Genomic DNA, 18,878 nt, shown 5'->3' with positions numbered 1-18,878 from the left:
TAAGCAAATACAAGCTGTTCAGCACATGGAGCTGTACTGTGAGTGAATGTACCATGACCAAAAAGGTTGCTGTCAATCTAACGCCGCATCTTACCTCACTTAACATTCACACACAGGGCCACGGCTATCATTTCTCTAATACTAGCCTATGCAAACAGCCTCTATCTCTGACTACCAGATTACCCAATGAAGAAACTTCAAAAATGTCTCAGACTGAAGCAATATGAACATATCACACCAGCGTTGCATATTCAAAACTTTGTGCCTCAACTATCGTTCATACCACAGAGTGGGCTCTTCATCCTTCAGAAGTCATTTTCAACGATACATTCCCTCCAGAACAGTTAGGTCCAGTGATGCTGCACTAGTACCCAACTTCAACAAGAAGCGCCAAGGAAGATCCTCTTTCAGTTCTGGCCACGATATTGTGGAACACCCTACCCAAACCTCTCTGCCTGTGAACCACCTGGCTTTTAGGAAAGAGCTCAAGACTTGGCCTTTCAACCAAACACTTAGAAATGAATGAAAGATGGCAACCGACTAAAAAACGTGCACCAGAAACTTGGGGTAATTTACAACAAGCTATTTTTAAAACTGTTGGCACTACCATCTGTGGGAAACCAATCTGATCCATGGATCCTCTGCTGCGTGACAATGGCCCGCACCTTAATCTCAGTGAAATCTACAACCAAGAGTCAAGAAGTAACAGCACGCACGCTCTCCCCCCAACTAACTCCTCATTACTAAAATCATGCATACTTACACCTCTCACACCCCTTCATATGATCTACAGGTCTAGCATTCTTAACAGATTCATGCTCCATCCATTTTCTAGAAGCAGGCATGCTGTCAATCGTCGTGCTCCGCAATCGGATGGCTGCCCATAAGGCTACCCTGCATGGTCGGTACAAACCACAACAGAGATGTTCATATCGGCACACAGGTATTTGTGACCTTAATACATCAGCACAAAAGATTTCTGCATCTGCCTTCGAGCTATCATAATAACACACAGTGCCCCCCTTTCTTATAGGACCATGCTCAGCAAGGCCAACATTATCGGCAGAAGTGCACAATATAAGACCACTTTATATTATATTACCTGGGGTAATATGAACAGGGTGGCTGCTTGGCATTCCACTGAAATCCACACCTACTGTTTGTGCCAGGGATATGATATGATATGGCATTTGTAACGCGCCTATACACAAGTGTTTCAAGACGCGAAAATAATGCCTTCATACCTTTGTGTGTCTAGCAAGCACTGGTTGGCTGGCCTCCAAAGTCTGAATGTTGCATCTGATGGTTTAGGTTTACCCTCTACCCTACGGTTTAGCATAAAAGCTGAGACACAGCATTTGTAACTCTCAAGTGCTGGGATTACATGCTGAAGCATCCAAAAGAGATGACCGACCCAAGTATGATGGTGGAAGATCTACGCCAGCATTGTAGGGACTGAGAGTGAAGCTCTACCTTTCTACTGACCAGAAGGAACAGAAGACATTTTCCTTTCCCTTGATCCAGTGAGGTCAACTGCATTCCTTCTTCAGTAGGTATTTTTGTGAGTCTTTGCATCTAAGAACACGCCACAGCTGCTTGACCTCTCAAACCATCCACCACAACCTCACTGTCACCCCAGCATTGCTGGTGTCTCTGCTAGACCCTTTACGCAATGATTAATCTCTATAGCAGTACCCCTTGTAATTTCCTCCCAATGTAAGGACTGCTAGTGGCACAATACTTTTTCTGAATATGTTAATGTTAATGTTAAAGGATATTTGTACCGTGCACTATCACCACCGGAGTGGTCCCCTGGCGGCTCTGAAAAGGGAAGGGGGGTGAGTTAGTGGGAATAAGCGGGAAAAAGTGCAAGAGAACAGTGATGTGCCGTTGGCAGCCTCAGCCCCGTTAACAAAGCTCGCTGGGCTTGGGGTGTTTTCCGGTCGGTAGCCGCTGTGTGCGGTTGTGCGAGTCTATGTGTGGTTTGTTTTGTTGTTGCGGTGTAGTGAAGTTTGTGCGGTTTGTTGTGCTATAGGGTTGTGGTTGTGTTTGGTTAGAGTGTGAGAGGTGTATGCAGAGGGGTGAAATTGGTAGTGGGTTGGTTATTGGCATTGCTGTCTAGAAGTGATGTGCTAAATTTCCACGTTCTTTCTAGGTGTGGCGTGTGAATATCTCTGCATTTCTATCTAGATCCGGCATCAGCAAATATTCACAATCCCTTCCATATATGACGCCCACCAATATTCACAACTGTGTCCAAATTCGGCTCCTGCCACCTCTGAAAAACCTGTCTATATGTGAGGCAAGCTAGTGTTCGCGATTCCATCAAATCTGGCCTTGATAGCATTCCCAATGCAGTCCAGACGCGGCATCTGTCGACAAACCGCTACTCTATCCAGATGTGGCAATGGGCGACAACGACAATCCTATCCAGTTGTTTATGCAGGCTACCGTTCACAATCCCATCTGAGCGTGGCACATGCTAACACTCACAACTATGTCCAGGCGCGGCACCTGCCATCATTCACAACTCAGTTCGGGCCCGGCGCAAGCCAGCGTCCACAACTCCATCCAAATGTGGCAACTGCTAACATTCACAATTTCATCTAAGTATGGCACTTGGTAGCGTTCAGGGAGTGGGTGAGGTTGTTCGATGGAGTTGGGCAGGGATGCTAATTTCTGACCTCACGGGGTTGTCGCTTATGTCCTACTCCACCTAGCATCATCTCTCTTGTTATTGTAGGCGTTTCCCTTAGTCGGTTCTGGGTGCTGTCTGTGTCATCCTAAATTATGTCAACCTGTTCTTTGTGTTTCCTGTTTGATTGTTTAGTTGTTTCAATTTGATTCTGCAGTGTTGAGGAGCCAGGTTTTTAGTAGTTTTCTGAATTGTAGGTGGTCTTTGGTGCTTCTTATTTCTTTTGGGATGTTGTTCCAGGTTTTTGCGGCCAGGTGGGAGAAAAATGAGCCCCCTCTTTTTTCTGGACGTATGGTTTTGGTTCCAGGCGGATTTCATTGCTTTATCTGAGGAGTCTCGTTGGCTTGTAGATTGTTATTATCTTTTGTAGGGAATTCAGATTCCTGTCCGCTTATTGCCCTGTGTGTTATGCACATTGTTTTGAAGGTGATGCGAAGTTTGACTGGGAGCCAATGTAGTATTTTTAGTGGTGGAGTGATTTGGTCTCTTCTGGATAGTTTGATGAGGAGTCTGGCTGCTGAATTTTGGATGTGTTGTAGTTTCCTCAGGAGGTATTCTGGCATCCAGAGGTAGAGGCTGCTTGCGCAGTCGATTCTTGACATGATGAAGGCGACGATTGTGAGTGTTTTGTGGGTGAAGGAGAGAAAAGGTAAGATTCTTCTTGTTGTGTGAAGGAGGAAGAAGCATTTCTTGATTATTGCGTTTATTTGTGGTTCTAACGTTAGGGTGTTGTCCATCAGGATTCACAGATTTTATACTACCTTAGATGATGTGGGCGCGGTTCCCATTTCCGTCAGCCAGAGAATGTAGGTGGTGTTCTCTTGGTTTTTGAATATAATCATGATTTCTGTGTTTCCTGGTTTGATTTTCAAGTTGTTGGCGTTCATCCAGTTAAAGACTTCCTTTAAACACTCAATTAGGGCTCAGTGATCGGCTTGAGTGTCTTCGATTTTGTAGATGATTTGAGTGTCGTCTGTGTAGTTGTAGCATGTAATTTTGTATTTTTTTGAAGATTCTGATTACTGGAATCTGTTAGATGTTGAAGTAGGAACAAGTTACTTACCTGTAACTGTTGTTCTCCAGCATGGGTCTGGCATGGATTCACATGCTCATGAATATTCCCCGTCGTCAGGCTGGGAATCCTCGGTAAAGAAAAAAACAGTATCAGTTTCGTTTCTGATCTGTCTTTCGTAGTAATAACCAATCACTGGTCTCTGCGTCATACTGACCACAGCCAATGACTGCCCTCTACCTAAGCACCGCCTCTGGCAGCCATCTTCAGATTTGGAAGCACGTGAAGTGGCAGTATGACCAAGTGAAGAGCCGCAGAGGGGTAGGCGGGAGGGTTCGCATGTGAATCCATGCCAGACCCATGATGGAGAACAACAGTTACAGGTAAGTAACTTGTTCCTTCTCCAGCATGGGGTCTGGCATGGATTCACATGCTCATGAATAAAGAATACATAGCAGTACACACATGCACAACTACGGGAGGTGGCAAAGGCTCAACATTAAGCATTACATCACACTCAACATTAAGCATCTTACCTCCTCACCAGGCTCACCTCAGGCGAACAGGTTGCGCAGCACTGCTTGGCCGACCCTGGACTCCTCCTTGGAATCCCGATCGACGCAGTAGAATTTCGTGAAGGTGTGCGTCGACCTCCACGTAGCAGCCCTGCATATGTCCAGCAGGGGCACACCAGAAAGGAACGCCGTGGTAGCTGCGATCGCTCTGGTGGAATGGGCTCTCGGACGGCCAGGCAGCAGTCGGTTTGCCAACCGATGACAGTACATGATACAGCCGGAGAGCCATCTGGAAATGGAAGCCTTCGAGAGAGCCTTCCCCTGATTGACAGGTCCAAAGTTCACAAAGAGTTGTGACGTCTTCCGAAAACACTTTGTGCGGTCCACGTAGAACTTCAGCGCTCTAGCCACATCCAGCGAGTGCAAAGTTCTCTCAGCCGGCGACGAAGGCGACGGGAAGAATACAGGCAACACCAAGGGTTCGTTGAGGTGGAAGTCCGACGGTACCTTGGGCATGAAGGAGGGGTGCGTCCTGAGCACTACCCTCGTGTCGTGAAAAATCAAGTACGGGGCCTTGCAGGAAAGGGCCTGGATCTCTCCCACCCGTCGTGCGGAGGTGATGGCCACAAGAAACGCTGTTTTCCACGACAGAAACTTCAACGGGCCGAGTGCAGAGGCTCGAACGGAGGTCCCATGAGCTTGGTCAGCACCACGTTGAGCTCCCACGCCGGGGCCGGAGCCTTCACCGGCGGGAACGATCTGAACAGTCCCTTCATGAACTCTTTCACCAGACGATGAGACCACAAGGACGTCCGCCCCGTGGTTCTGGTGTATCGGGAGATCGCAGCAAGATGAATCTTGATGGACGCGTGTGCCAGTCCAGCTTTGGCCAGCGTCAGCAGGTACGGGAGTACTTGGGGAGCCGTAATCTGTAGAGGGTTAATCTTCTGTGCGTGGCACCAGACAGAGAACCTCTTCCATTTGTGTCCGTAGCATTTAAGAGTCGAGGACGCCCTGGCCTTTGCAAGAACCTCTCTGCAGTCGGCCGGTATGTCGTATCCTCCAAACTCTACCGCTGCAGGAGCCAGGCCTGCAAGTTCAGCGATTTCGGGTCGTGGTGGAGGATGGCGCCTCCTTCCCTGGAGAGCAGATCCGCGTCCACCGGCAGCTTGATTGGCGGGGACGCTGACAAGTCCAAAAGGTCCGGGAACTATATTTGCCTCGGCCACGCAGGTGCGACGAGGATCATCCTGCACCGTGACCTCTTGAGCTGGTTGACGAGCCGGATTAGCAGTGGCAAAGGAGGGAACGCGTAGAGGAACAGGCCCTCCCAGGGGAACGAGAAAGCATCGCCCATGCTCCTCGCCTGGGGAAACCTGCTGGCGAACCTCCGGCACTTGGAGTTCGTCGCCGTCGCGAACAGGTCGATCTGGGGTGTGCCCCACCGTCGGAAGAGGCGATCCACTAGATCCTGCCGTAGTTCCCACTCGTTGCACGAGCGCAGCTCCCTGCTGAGTGAGTCGGCGATGGTGTTTTTTATCCCTGCCAGATGAAACGGCACCAGAAAAATCCCTCGGGCGACTGCCCAATGCCACAGGTCCTGCGCCTCCTTGGACAGTGCTGGGGACCTGGTTCCGCCCTGTTTCCTGATGTAAAACATGGTGGTGGTGTTGTCGGTGAAGATCCTCACCACCTTGCCCTTGAGGGACGGAAGGAAGGACCTGAGGGCCCAAAACACTGCACGGAGCTCCAGGACTTTGATATGTAAGGATTTCTCCGTCGGGAGCCAAAGGCCTCTTGCGTGCAGATTTTCGGTGTGCGCTCCCCACCCTTCCAGGGAGGCATCCGTGGTCACTGTCTCCTGGTGGGCTGGGGTCTGGAAGTCCATGCCCGCCATCAGATGCGCGCGGGTGCCCCACCACCGGATCGCTCGTCGGAAAGTCTCGTCGAGTGTGATCCTTTCCTCGAAGCTGCCCGTCGTTTGGATCCAGCGCGCGTCCAGGAACTCCTGCAACGGGCGCATCCGGAGCCTGCACATGGGAATGAGGTAGATGCAGGAAGACATCATTCCGAGGAGGGACTTGATGGACCTCACCTTGGCCGCGTCGGCCACCAACATCCGCTGCACCTTGCCCAGGATGGTCCTGGTCCTCTCCTCCGACGGGGAGGCCAGAAGGGACACTGTGTTGAGCCTCGCTCCCAGAAACAGAGCGTCTTGCGCGGGTACCAGGTGGGATTTGGCGTAGTTCACGGAGAATCCCAGGTCCGTGAGAAGTTGGACGGTCCTTGCTGTGTGAACCACGGCGAGCTCCCTTGTCTTGGCTCGGATGAGTCAGTCGTCCAGGTAGGGGTAGACGTGGATCCCTTTGCGGCGCAGCTGCGCCGCCACCGGTGCGAGGCACTTGGTGAACACCCTGGGTGCCGACCGTAGTCCGAAGGGGAGGGCTTTGAACTGGTAATGACGCCCTTGGACCACAAACCTGTGGAATTTTCGGTGCCCCTTTAGGATGGGAATATGGAAGTAGGCATCCTCCAAATCCAACGACGACAGGAAGTCTCCTTCCGGAACTTTTGCGCCTTGATGAACTTGTTCAGACGTCGCAGGTCCAGGATGGGGCGCCATCCCCCTGTCTTCTTCTTCACAAGGAAGTATCTCGAGTAAACTCCGGAGCCCCGAAGCCTCTTTGGGACGAGTTCGATGGCGCCCTTCCTGAGCATCGCTTTTACCTCCAGGAGAAGTTGAGGGACGTGAAGTTCTTTCCTGGCCACGGGGGGGCGCGCGGACACTTTCTTTGAAACTCGAGCGCGTGGCCCCGGGCCAAGGCGTCCAGCACCCAACGGTCGGTGGAGATGGACTCCCACACGCTGACGAAGCTCGCCAGCCGGCCTCCCACCGGGGTGCTTCGGTGGGGGCCCGAACCCACGGCCGGTTCAATCCTGCTTCGACGAGGCTTTGCCGCCTTGTCCTTGGCGACGACGGCGGGGTCCGCCAGACTTGCCTCGTCCTCTGTAGGCCTCCTGAGACGACGAGCAGGCCGCTTGACGGTAGGAGGAGAAACCGCCGCCGGAACCTTTGGAGGCGCCATTGCCTCCGCTGCTCCGAAAGGGCGTCCGTCGTTGTTGCAGAACTCCAAGGGCCCGGGCCGTCTCGGTGTCCGCTTTAATGGCCTGAAGGGAATCGTCCACTGTTTTCCCAAACAGGTTGTTCCCATCGAAGGGCATGTCCAGGACTCTGGTCTGAACGTCTTGACGGAAGTCCATAGCCTTGAGCCATCCACGCCGCCTAAGGCAAATGCCGTTGCCCAACTGGCGGAACCCAGTGTCGGCGATGTCCGTCGCAACGGTAATGGCGTGGTCCAAAGCCACCTCACCTTCCTGCAGGATCTCCAGGGCCTCTGCCCTCTTGTCGTCCGGCAAGAAGTCCAGCAGGGGAGCCAGTTTGTACCAGAGCTCCCTGTCGTATCGGGCCACGATAGCCAAGGCGTTGGCAGCTTTAATCGTCGTCGCTGCAGACGAGATGACTCTGCGTCCCATAGCGTCCAATTTCTTTCCCTCGCCGTCCGGTGGGGAAGTCGATGTGGAGGCCGCACCCCCCCCGCTTTTTTCCTGGCCGCCGCGGAGACGATGGAGTCCGGGGTAGGCTGCGCCCGGAGGCACAGGGGGGCCGTGTCCGGGACCCGGTACTTTTTCTCGTACCGGTCTCTTCTAGCTGGCGTCGTGGAAGGGTTCTTGAGGAGGGTGAGGCCCTCATCCCAAATGTCGTCCAATAGAGGCACTGCGAGGACCGTCTTCCTCTTGGCCTCGCGCCGCTGATAAAGGAAACCTTCCTTCTTCTTCTCCTCAGGGCAGAGTTGGAAAAGCTCGGATGCCCTGGCGATCATGGAGTGGAACGATCCAATCTCGTTGGGCGGAGAAGCCCTGGTGGGAGGCGACGACGGTACATCCTCGTCGTATACCTCGTCGTCCGTACCCGTCGCTGCCGTGTCAGTCCCTGTATCATCCCCTCGGGTGGACGGGGAGGAGGGCTGGAAGGGGCGCGACGGCTGAAAAGGAGGAGGAGGGTGGATCCTTCTTTTCTTGGTAGGGGGAACCCCAGAAGGTCCCGGTTCTGGGTCCCCCGACGGGAGAGGTTCCGTCGGCAACGGTAGTCTCGTCCTTATCTCTGAGCATAAGGACTGTATAGCCAACAAAATGGCCGCCGAGCTGTCTCGCGGCGCTGGCAGAGGGGAATCCGACGGGCGATCAGGGGCCCCGTCGGTACCCTCGACGATGTCGTCGTCACCTGCGTCGGGATCCATCCCGACGGGCCGGTCTTCTTCCACGCCGAGGCCGTGGCTTAAGACTTCGACCAGCTCCTCCTCCGAGGTTGAGGCCGAATCTACGACGACGCCCTGCCCCCCCTTTTTCTTCCCCACGGGGGATTTCACGGGGGTCCTATCGATGGGCACAAAAGAGGACTCCCTCCGAGGTGGCAGGGAGACTCTGAGCCCCGAGGTCGCCACCACTGGCGTAGCCTCCACAGGCTGAGCCAGGGCCACCGCGACAGACTCGATAGAGGGCTTGGCCGGATGGATTAAGGCCTTCACCACCTTAGGTGCGCTCACCGCCTTATCCTTGAGTGGGGGGACAGTGCCTCGCTCCCCCTCCGCCTTCGAGCTCGACCGGGGCCTCGATGGTGCCGGGGAGGGTGCGCCCAGCCTGGCGCCCGTAGAGCCCGACCGTTCGGCGCTCCCGGTGCCAGCGGACTCGCGGTGCTTGGCCTTATGTTGGACCCCCGTCGCCGGGGCGTCCTCAAAGGTCTTAGAAGACCGCTCGGATTTCTTCCTCTTCTTCTCGCCGGACGGGCTCTTCCCTTCCAGCCAGTTGGCGAGACGTTGATGGCGGTCCTTCATGGTCCGCTCCGTCATGTTGCCGCAAAACGCACAGTCCTTCTCCACGTGCGTCTTGTCCTCATGTAGGCAGTAAAGACAAAAAGAGTGTTTGTCCTCCTTGAAGACGTTCTGCAGCTGGCATCCAGGGCAGACCCTGAACAGCTTTCCGGGCGTCGAGCTTCCCTTCTCCTGGGCCATGACCGGGCCTGAGAAACTTCTGGAGTCCTCCAAAAGCGTAGCTCGACGAAATCTTCACCCTTGAGGGGCGCAGACGAATCCGACACGGGTCCCCTTTGATCGGATGGAGAGTCGGTGGAGCTTGAGGCTCTTTTGACTGAAAAAACGAAGTTTTTTTGAGAAAAAACGTGAAAAAATAGCACTAACGCTCGAGAACAATAGCACGAGGATCCCAACACATGAACGTGCGGTAAAAATCTGAAGATGGCTGCCAGAGGCGGTGCTTAGGTAGAGGGCAGTCATTGGCTGTGGTCAGTATGACGCAGAGACCAGTGATTGGTTATTACTACGAAAGACAGATCAGAAACGAAACTGATACTGGTTTTTTCTTTACCGAGGATTCCCAGCCTGACGACGGGGAATATTCATGAGCATGTGAATCCATGCCAGACCCCATGCTGGAGAATAGTGGTGATGGTGAGGATCCCTGTGGTACTCCACAGTCGTTAACTAGTGGAGTAGATTTGAAGGGTTTTATCCATACGGTTTCTGTTCTGTCTGCTAGGAATGATTTAATCCAGAGTAGTGCCATGTCCGTTATACCTATATCTTCCAATCTTTTGGTTAGGGTGTCATGGCTTACTGTGTCGAAGGCTACAGAGAAATTGTGCATAATCAGGGCTGATGTTGTGTTGGAGTCTGCGTTTGTTTTTAGGTCGTTCCAGATGGATAGTAGTGCCGATTCTGTTCCTCTTGCGGGTCTGAAACCGACTTGTGCTTGGTCTAGCAAGTGATGTTTTTTTACATGTTCTTGAGTTAATTTGGATACGTATGTTTCTAGGAGTTTGGGTTGGGAATGTTTGAAATTGGTCTGTAGTTGGAGAGGTCTTCTACATCGCCACATGTATTTTTTAAAAGCAGTTTGATATAGGCTGATTTGAAGGATCGTGGTACAGTTCCTGTTGTGAGTGAAAGATTTAGGAGATTTCTGTAATATTCTGATGGCGGCCCTTGTGCGAGGATTGATTGTTAGATGTCAGGGGGGCAGGTATCCATGGGTGATCCCGGTTTCTTGCTGTGTTTTACCAGTTTGGTGAATGCCTCTGTTGATATTTCAAGAAAGTTTTTGAGTTTGTGCTGTGGCTCTTCGTTAAGACCGGTTGGTTGAGTGTTATGGTTGGTTGGTCTGTTTTGTACGATTTGTCGGATGTCGTTGATTTTGTTCTTGAAATGGTCTGCCAAGTCGTTACAAAGTTTCTCTGAGGGGGTTGGAGTGTTGTCGCAACCAGGTGGGTTTCTCATTTCTTTTATGATGTTCAACATTCCTTTTTGTGTTTTGGTGGCATTGGTGATTCTGTCATCATAATACGATCAATGACCTTCAAGGCAAAGGGTCACCACTGCTGGATAGCCAATTTGCTGTTGCTGAGTGACTCTTCCACTGCCTGCCCTTCTTAGGGGGCTCCTCTTACCTCAGCTTTTCTTACTCTGGATCTTTTAGTAGGGATTCTCTCACTCATCTGTGAAGGATTGCTCGGTTTGTTCCGTGGCTGTAGGGCTCCTGTGCGTGCTGAACTTGCCCATCCAGAACCAAAACACAATCTTGCCTGCTGGTGACATTATCACTCATTTCTGCAATCTCTTGCCTGGAGGCTTGGTCAGTTCAACTCTTGTAGTGGACTGCCTTTGGTGAGTCCTTTGATCCCTTCTGTGGTCTTCTTTCAGTTTGAGCTTCTTTCAGGGCCCAATTTTGACTCCGTTACTTACCTCCATAGGATAGCATTGACCATTGCTTCCTATGGCCTGTAGATTTAACATTGTGACTTGAAGGGTAATTGGCTTTAAGGCCCATGATTCTTATGAAGAGTTGAGATGGGCCTCTGAACTGTTGAACATTCTATGGTCCTGTGAAACCCCTTTCTTTATTTTTGTCCATATTCTACAAAGTTATTTTAAATGTGAATTACCTTTGAATATTGCAGTTAAATCATAGGCACAACTTCCTTATATAAAAAATACATGTTTAAAAATATATTGTGTGGAAGTTCCCCTATTGTGCGATAAGTATTTACTGTACATTTAAGCCAGTTCACGCTTTCTGCAGGGTTACCTCGACTGTTCATGCCATTCTACCACTTACACAGTTAGGAACCCATTAGGGAAACACCCTCTAAGTAGATCTATATGGGTTGTAGAAATAGTGCCCAAGAAAACTCTCCCTGATATCCACCATCTCCAACCTTGCTTCTGAACACAGCCAGCCTTCTGTTAGGGTTAAGACTTACGCTCTGGTATTTCGATGTCGGTTGGCTCCATGTCTTCTCCCTCATTCAGTTGTAGAGGGGGCATCATATCTGGCGGTCTGTATATGGCACAAAAGCAAAAATCAATCAGCTAGACAGCATGTGTTTAAATGCCATGGACTAGAAGCAAATGCAGCCTTGGTGGAAGCAGTACAAGCACCACAACATACTAAAACATGTTTAAGAGTAAAATACAACTATCCCAAAAGACTGTAGGCAATTCCAGAATACAAAGGTGTTTCTGGGTGGTCGATTACAAGAAACATCAAGTACATTTTAGTATGGCGACCGGTTCCTGACAGCGGTGCCCAATGTTGAATATATGGGGTAGGGTCAAGCCTAAGGGTGCAATCTTTGACCCAGGTAATTTCATGCTAAGTGACATCACAGGTGCTGGCCAGATTGAGTAGGCATTTTCTAGGCCTTGTTTTTTTATGAGCATCTGCTTTTCACAACCAAAAAATAATTGATGGAAGAAAGGTTGTAAATTAATCAAAAAAACTGGCATTGCTCACCATCATTATTTTAGCGCATTTGCACCATTACAGACTGGGCCCAGCAATTTGCAAACCAATCTTTATCCTGCCACCAATGAAAGCAGTCAGTCCAATCTGGCACATGTCCACTCTGCAAAGGAACACAAACAATCCCAGACATGCTTTATCCCTACTGGACATAATCAGTGAAGTGCAGCTTGATTGCTTACGACGCCCAGGGAACGTATCTAAGTGCGATCATACACTCTCACTCAGGGAGAAAGACTAAAACCAAAAAGGGATAGGTGCTCTGCTACAAATGGAAAAAATAGTCTGGGATTCCACACCCTTTGGGTTAAATCAGTGGCCTGTTTAATGGAGAGCTTGTGAAATGGGGAGTCATGGTAGGCAAACGGTGGGCTGAGCAAAGTAATTTGCCAACACATTCCCATTAAACAATATACTGTAGCAGATGCCTGGGTTCGGAAACACTACCAACCAATCAGTGGCAGGACACACAATAAAATAAAATGACTTAGTGCTCATAGAAGAAACAAATAATGTGTTAATTTGAGCACAGCCCTTTCTGATAAGGACATTATGAGAGACACACTCTTATGCATTTGTGGTAAAAGATACTATAACAAACTAGCTGTACCACACGGCGTTGCATGGGTCTGTAGCTGACATGGTTGTGTATGTTTTATTGTGTCATAACTTCCTATTTTTGAAAAATCGCAAAATTGTCAATCTCCCAAAATGACCTATACTGATAGCACAGGGCCGGACCCCACTCCACCCCTGTGCAGGACGAATGGGTGGGGTTGGTCAAATTTCACTATCATCAGTATACCCCAGACTGGTGCGCCAACCCTGTGTCCTAACTTCCTATTTTTGGAAACATCGCAAAATCGGAAATCTCCCGAAATCACCTATACTGATAGCACAGGGCTGGACCCCACCCTGTGCAGGGCGAATGGGTGAGGTTGGTCAGATTTCACCACCGCCAGTACACACCAGACTGGTGTGCCGACCTCGGGCCAAATTTAAGCCCACCAACTGTTGAGGAGCTGGAGCCAACAATCGCAAAATCAGCAATCTCACGAAATCACCTATATTGATAGCACAGGCGCGGACCCAGCCCTGTGCAGGGCGAATGGGCAGGGTTGGTCAAATTTCACTATCGCCAGTACACCCCAGTAAGCCGACATTGGACCAATATTTTTGGCAGGGGGCATAGTGGACCTCGTCTCGGCCATCGATCTGTCTTGCTCGGCATCCGATCGTCGTCTACGGATGCGACGTCAAGCATTGTATATATACTTCGTCACTGTGCCCCCACACCTCAGTTTACCCGTTTTTTCTCAAGCACACCAGGCTACTTAGGAAAACGATAGAACAACAGACTAATGAGCCCTGACAGAAATTAAATAACCATACACCTCTGAAGGAGGAAACATTTGAAATAGACACTAACAAAGTAGCATTAGAAAAAATCATTTTCTTTTTTTTTTAAAAGATGTGGCAGGAAGGACAGAAAACTGTCACTGAGAACCATCACGAAGTCAACGTTAAAGAGAAGATGTGCACCAACGTCTGACTTTCTGAGCGGGGATGGATGGGAGGGGAGATGAGGAATCTGCAGGTGAAGAATGTATAGAAAGAACATTACGGTAAGTAATTTCTCCTTCAATTGATTGCTTTTCTCCTGCAGATTCCTAATCTGATAGACTCCCAAAGCAGTAGGTGAAGGAGGAGGGCAGAAAGGTATACCAAGAAATGTTGCAGCACTGCCCTGTCAAAATGTGCATCATCAGCTGTATGAGCCACATCTAGACTGTAGTGCTTAGCGAAGGTATGAAGGGATGACCATATGGCTGCGTGACAAATATCCCTAACAGGGACTCCCCTCTGTTATGCTGTTGACGCTGAGGCTCCCCTAGACGAATGAGCCCCGATGCCTGCCGGTAATTCCTTTCCGGCAGACTGGTAGCATTCTACTAAACGGAAAATGATCCAGTCGGACAACCTTTGCTTAGTTATAGCCAGGCCCTTACAGGCTAAAGAAAAAGCCACGAAGAGCTGGTCAGCTCTTCTGAACTCCGCTGTGCTCGCAATGTAATAACTTGGTGCTCTTTTGGGATCTAGGCGATGAAATCGTTCTTCCTCCTTAGAAGAATGCGGAGGAGGACAGAAGACCGGGAGGTCAAATGTACTGCGATAGGTGGAACTCTGAGACAACTTTGGGAAGTAAGCCAGGCCTCACTAGTAAGTAAGCCAGGAAGGCTGCCTTGCGGCATACGGCCTGCAGCTCACTCACCCGCCTTGCGGATGTAATAGCCACCAAAGAGGCTGTTTTTAAAGAAAGAAGTCTTAAAGGACAAGTATGCATAGGCTCAAAAGGAGGCACCATCAGAAATATCAGTACCAGATTACGGTCCCAATCCGGGACAACAAAGGGAATTGGCGCTAACTTATTTACAAGGCCCTTCAGGAATTGTGCCATTACCAGGATCGTAAAAAATAAACATTGATCCAGGGATCTCTTAAACAGAGACAAGACCGCCAAATATCCTTTGATTGCGGTGACCTAAAGGCGTGCAGAGGCCAGTGACAGAAGGAACTCCATCACTGTAGTGGTGGGGCAAGAGATGGGGTCAATCTCGCATTCCCTGCAACAAGCCTCAAATCTTCTCCATCTGAACGCATACAAAGATCTTGTAGATGGTCTGCGTGCAGCCAGCAACACCTCAAGCACTTCCTCAGAGAGGTCCCAGTCATCGTACCTGATCCTCTCAATAGCCACTCTGTAGGCTGAGGGATCCGGGGTCGGTGGAGTATCTGACCTTCCGACTGGGTTAGGAGATCCGGGCGTCGAGGCAACCAGTGAGGTGGACAGATGGGCAGATCCAAGAGGTCGGAGTACCACATTCTCCTCGCCCAGTCCAGGCGATCAATATCATGGTCGCTCGAAGCCTCTTCAACCTCCAGAGAACCCATGGAATGATGGGAATCGGAGGGAAAGCATAATGGAGAGAGAAGGTTCTATCCACCAGAAACGCATCCCCCAGTGCACCGTTCACTGGGAATTCCCTTGAACAAAACAGTCTGCACTTCCTGTTGGATTTTGTTGCAAACAGATCCACTGCTGGGGTATGCCAGAGAGAGAAGACCTCCTCTAGGACTTCCGGATAGACTTTCCACTCGTGTGAGACTGTGCTCTGCCTGCTAAGAGCATCTGCCAAACTGTTATCTGTGCCCGCCACATGAACTGCAGAGACTGAGATCTTGTTTTCCAGTAACCAGAATCATAGCATCATTGCCTCTGCAGAGGGTGCGGGAGTACATGCCACCTTGCTTGTTCAGATAGTGTATTGCCACTGTGTTGTCCGTCAGAATGAAGACATGCTTCCCCTGTAGAGGCAGAGTGAATAGCTTCAGGGCTAGCCTGATGGCTCACAACTCCAGCCTGTTGATGTGCCACCTGGCTTCAATTGCTGACCAAAGGCCAGTCACCTGCAAATCCTCGCACTGAGCGCACGAACCCTTCAGAGATGCATCCGTGACTACTCGGGTCGGAGGCCAAGGAGGCCAGAAGTGTTCCCCCGCCAGGGAACTGCTGTGGTCTGCCCACAAAGACAGGTCATGGACCACTGATGCAGACACCCCAAGGAGATCCAAAAGAGCACTGAGGTGCTGTGACCACTGACTCCTCAGGAGCCACTGCAGGGATCTCATGTGCAGTCTGGCCTCTGGTACTGGAAAAATGTAGGAGGCCACGAGACCTAAGAGGCGGAGGAAGGAAGCCACTGGTAAAGTGGCATGGTTCCGGAACAAGTCGACCATTTGTGTCAAGATGGCAACTCTCTCTTCGGCAGGGAAGGCTTTCCCAACCCGGGTGTCTAGGACTGCTCCGATGAACTGGATCCTTTGGACTGATAATGGCTTAATTAAAATCAGGGAGAAGCACAGCCTCTGTAGCAGCAAACAGGTGTCCTCAAAATGGGACAAGACCTGCACTGCTGACTTCCCTCGGATCAGCCAGTCGTCCAGGTATGGAAATATGTGGACTGTAGATGATCTGAGGTGAGCCGCGACTACCACCGTTGGGGCAGATGTCAGACCAAAGGGAAGCACTTTGAACTGATAGTGCTTGTCCCCTATGGTGAACCTTAGGAACTTCCAGTGCTTTCAATGGATCGGCACATGGAAATAAGAATCCGGTAGGTCAATTGATACCAGCCAGTCCTGTAGATCGAGAGCGTGGAGAATTTCTCTCAACGTCACCATCCTGAATTTGGCTTTCCTCAGGAACTTGTTCAAGTCCCCCAAGTCCAGAATGGGACAGAGACCTCCTCCCTTCTTAGGTACCAGGAAATACCGGGAATACCAACCCGATCCTCTCTGCTCGCGAGGTACCTCTTCCGCGGCACCTTTCAACAACAGGGCTTGCAGTTCTTCCTGGAGCTCCTGTCCCGGTTGGATTGGTGGGGGTCTGCCCAGTGACGTCTTAAAAATGTGCCGACAATAGTCCCACTGAATAACTGTCAGGTTTCCTTCCCCTATTCAGGCTATTTTCCCTTATTCAAGTTTCCTTCTCATTATTTCTCTTTATTTATCCTTTTTAGATTAGCCTTGTGTGGGTGGGAAGTTTTCTATTGTAGTTGGTTTGGCCTTAATTTGCTGATTCAGAATCCTGGTTCTGACCCAAGGCAAAATGGAGTCTCACAGTGACAGCTCTGATTGGTTAGAAGACACTGCAGAACAACAATGAACATTCTAAACTGTCACTCTGTGCCTTTCATCATCTAACCCCAGCTGAGAGGACATGTTTAGTGGCTGCTCCTGCTTTAGACTTGGGCCTGGTGTATTTTATCCTTCAGGCGTTAGCAGTTGAGCGGCTACTTTCTTGGGGGTTTCTGGAGAAGATATCAGTTGTCAGGAATTCGTTTTTGAAGACAGGAAACTCTGAAGATCCTTAAGAATTCGCTCTGGAGATAAGTGACTGTTTCTACTGCAGCTCTGTTCATCTTAATGACATTTACTTGAAAATTCGTAAAAGATTATCTTTGAATTTGTACTATTGAACTCCCTGAGTGCGCTTGAACGCTATTTGTAAATACGGGTACTACGTGTAATCTGAAAATATCGTTGAACCTTTTGCGCGTGCGAGTGTATTCAACTGCGCGTGTGTCTGCCAGCGCGTGTGCTCCTTAGCGCGAGAATCCGTTCGTCGCATGAGAATTCAAGAGCGCGTGTGTTTTCCAGCGCAGGTGCTCCTTAGCGCGAGAATCTGTTCGTCGCGTGAGAACTCAAGAGCGCGTGTGTTTTCCAGCACGGGTGCTCCTAGCGTGAGATTCATTCGTCGCGCGAGAACTTTAAAGCGTGTGTGTTTCCAGCGTGTGTGCTTCCTGACGCGATAATCTGATTGCCGCGTGAGAACTTTATAGCGCGTGTGTTTTCAAGCGTGTGTGCTTCAGCACGAGAACTCAATTGCGCGTGTGGTTTCTTGCGCGTGTCTTTTAAAACACGTGTATTCGATCGCGAGTGAACTCTTTGCGCGTGGGTTATAAGGCGTGTGAATAGGCGCGGAAGTTCATCAACATGGAAATTTATTAGCGCATGTGTTTTTCTGCGCATGTTCTCGTTTGCGCGTGAATTCTACTTGGCGTGGTTAGGCAAGCGCGTGTGTTTTCTGCGCGTGGATTTTGCTTATCGTGCGCGTGTTCTTCAACGCAGGAAGTTTTCAACGTGAAATTCATCTGTATTGAAATAACCCGCGTGTGAGTTTAACACGTGTTTCTTCAAGAATTCACAAACTCAATTGAATTGTAAATAGTTTGAAAAAACAAAAGAAAAGTTTGAAAGAAAAGGAAAGAATAAATAAAGACAACTTAACTGGACAACTAGTGCATTTTGGAAAAGAGACAAAGAACTTAACTTTCCAGATTTGCCCAAAGTAAGAAGTTGCTGTGAATTTCAAGAGTCTCAAGTAAGAGAGATTTTCAGCTTCTTTACAAGCTTCTCTAAGAAATTTCAAGAGAAGAGCCAGGTTCAGCTCTGGTTAGCCTTGACGCAGTCTGCCTGGTGTTGTTTTGTTATCCTCTTCCCCCTTTCCCTTTGGGGTGTAGTTTACAGAGCTGAATTGAAATCTAGTTCTGGGAATTACATTTCAGGGGGATCGTCAGGGGTTCAGCAGCTTCCGCGGACACAGGACCTCTCAGCCTGACAATAACCTCAAGAGCCCAGGCATCAGAGTAATTCCCTGCCACTGGAGAAAATGCTCCATCAACCATCTACCAACCGGTATGTTGTGAGAGGGGAAATCAAAGCAGCTTAGAAGGTGGGGTCGCCCCCGCCACTAATGCTGCTTGTTGGCCTTTTGGAAGCCCCTCTGCCTCTTCCGGAGCATGAGAAATGCTTCTGCTCTTTGTCTGGCCGGTGGGATCTGCGCTCTCCTGCCATAAGGAGCATACCGCCTGTAGCCCTGTGCCCCAGAGGCAAAGCTGAAGGCCGGTTTGGCCGGCTGCACAGCTAGGTATAAAGATTTAGCTCCGATTTTGCATTCTTAAAATTTCTCTAAAGAATCGTCGGCTTTCTGGGCGAACAGGAAATCACCCTCAAAGGGCATGTCCAGCAGTTTAACTTGGACAGTAGGGGAAAAACCAGAAGTTTTTAAGTAAGTCTGCCTTCTCAGCGTTAACGCTGACGCCATAGAATGTCCCAAATAGTCGGCGATCTCCAGGGTCGTTCGCAGCGACTGTTTGGCTACCTCCTTCCCATCCTCCACCAGTTGTAGGAAGCCCTTGCACATTTCCCCTTCAGGGAT

General features: G+C 50.0%; 1 protein-coding gene across 8 annotated transcripts in view; it reads right to left on the bottom strand.

The window, feature by feature from the left end:
• The window catches only part of STAT2 (signal transducer and activator of transcription 2), a 1,902,691-nt gene that overhangs the window by 100,216 nt on the left and 1,783,597 nt on the right, over nt 1-18,878 (bottom strand). For all 8 annotated transcript variants that reach the window (XM_069653700.1, XM_069653696.1, XM_069653703.1 and 5 more), the window contains one exon: nt 11,556-11,632. In XM_069653700.1, coding sequence (XP_069509801.1) covers nt 11,556-11,632 — 77 coding nt within the window. The remainder of the gene's footprint in view (nt 1-11,555; nt 11,633-18,878) is intronic.

The sequence above is a fragment of the Ambystoma mexicanum genome, chromosome 3q (genome assembly GCF_040938575.1).
Source record: "Ambystoma mexicanum isolate Mex_15411 chromosome 3q, UKY_AmexF1_1, whole genome shotgun sequence".
Lineage (NCBI taxonomy): Eukaryota > Metazoa > Chordata > Amphibia > Caudata > Ambystomatidae > Ambystoma > Ambystoma mexicanum.
This window is presented reverse-complemented; position numbering and strand designations above follow the sequence as displayed.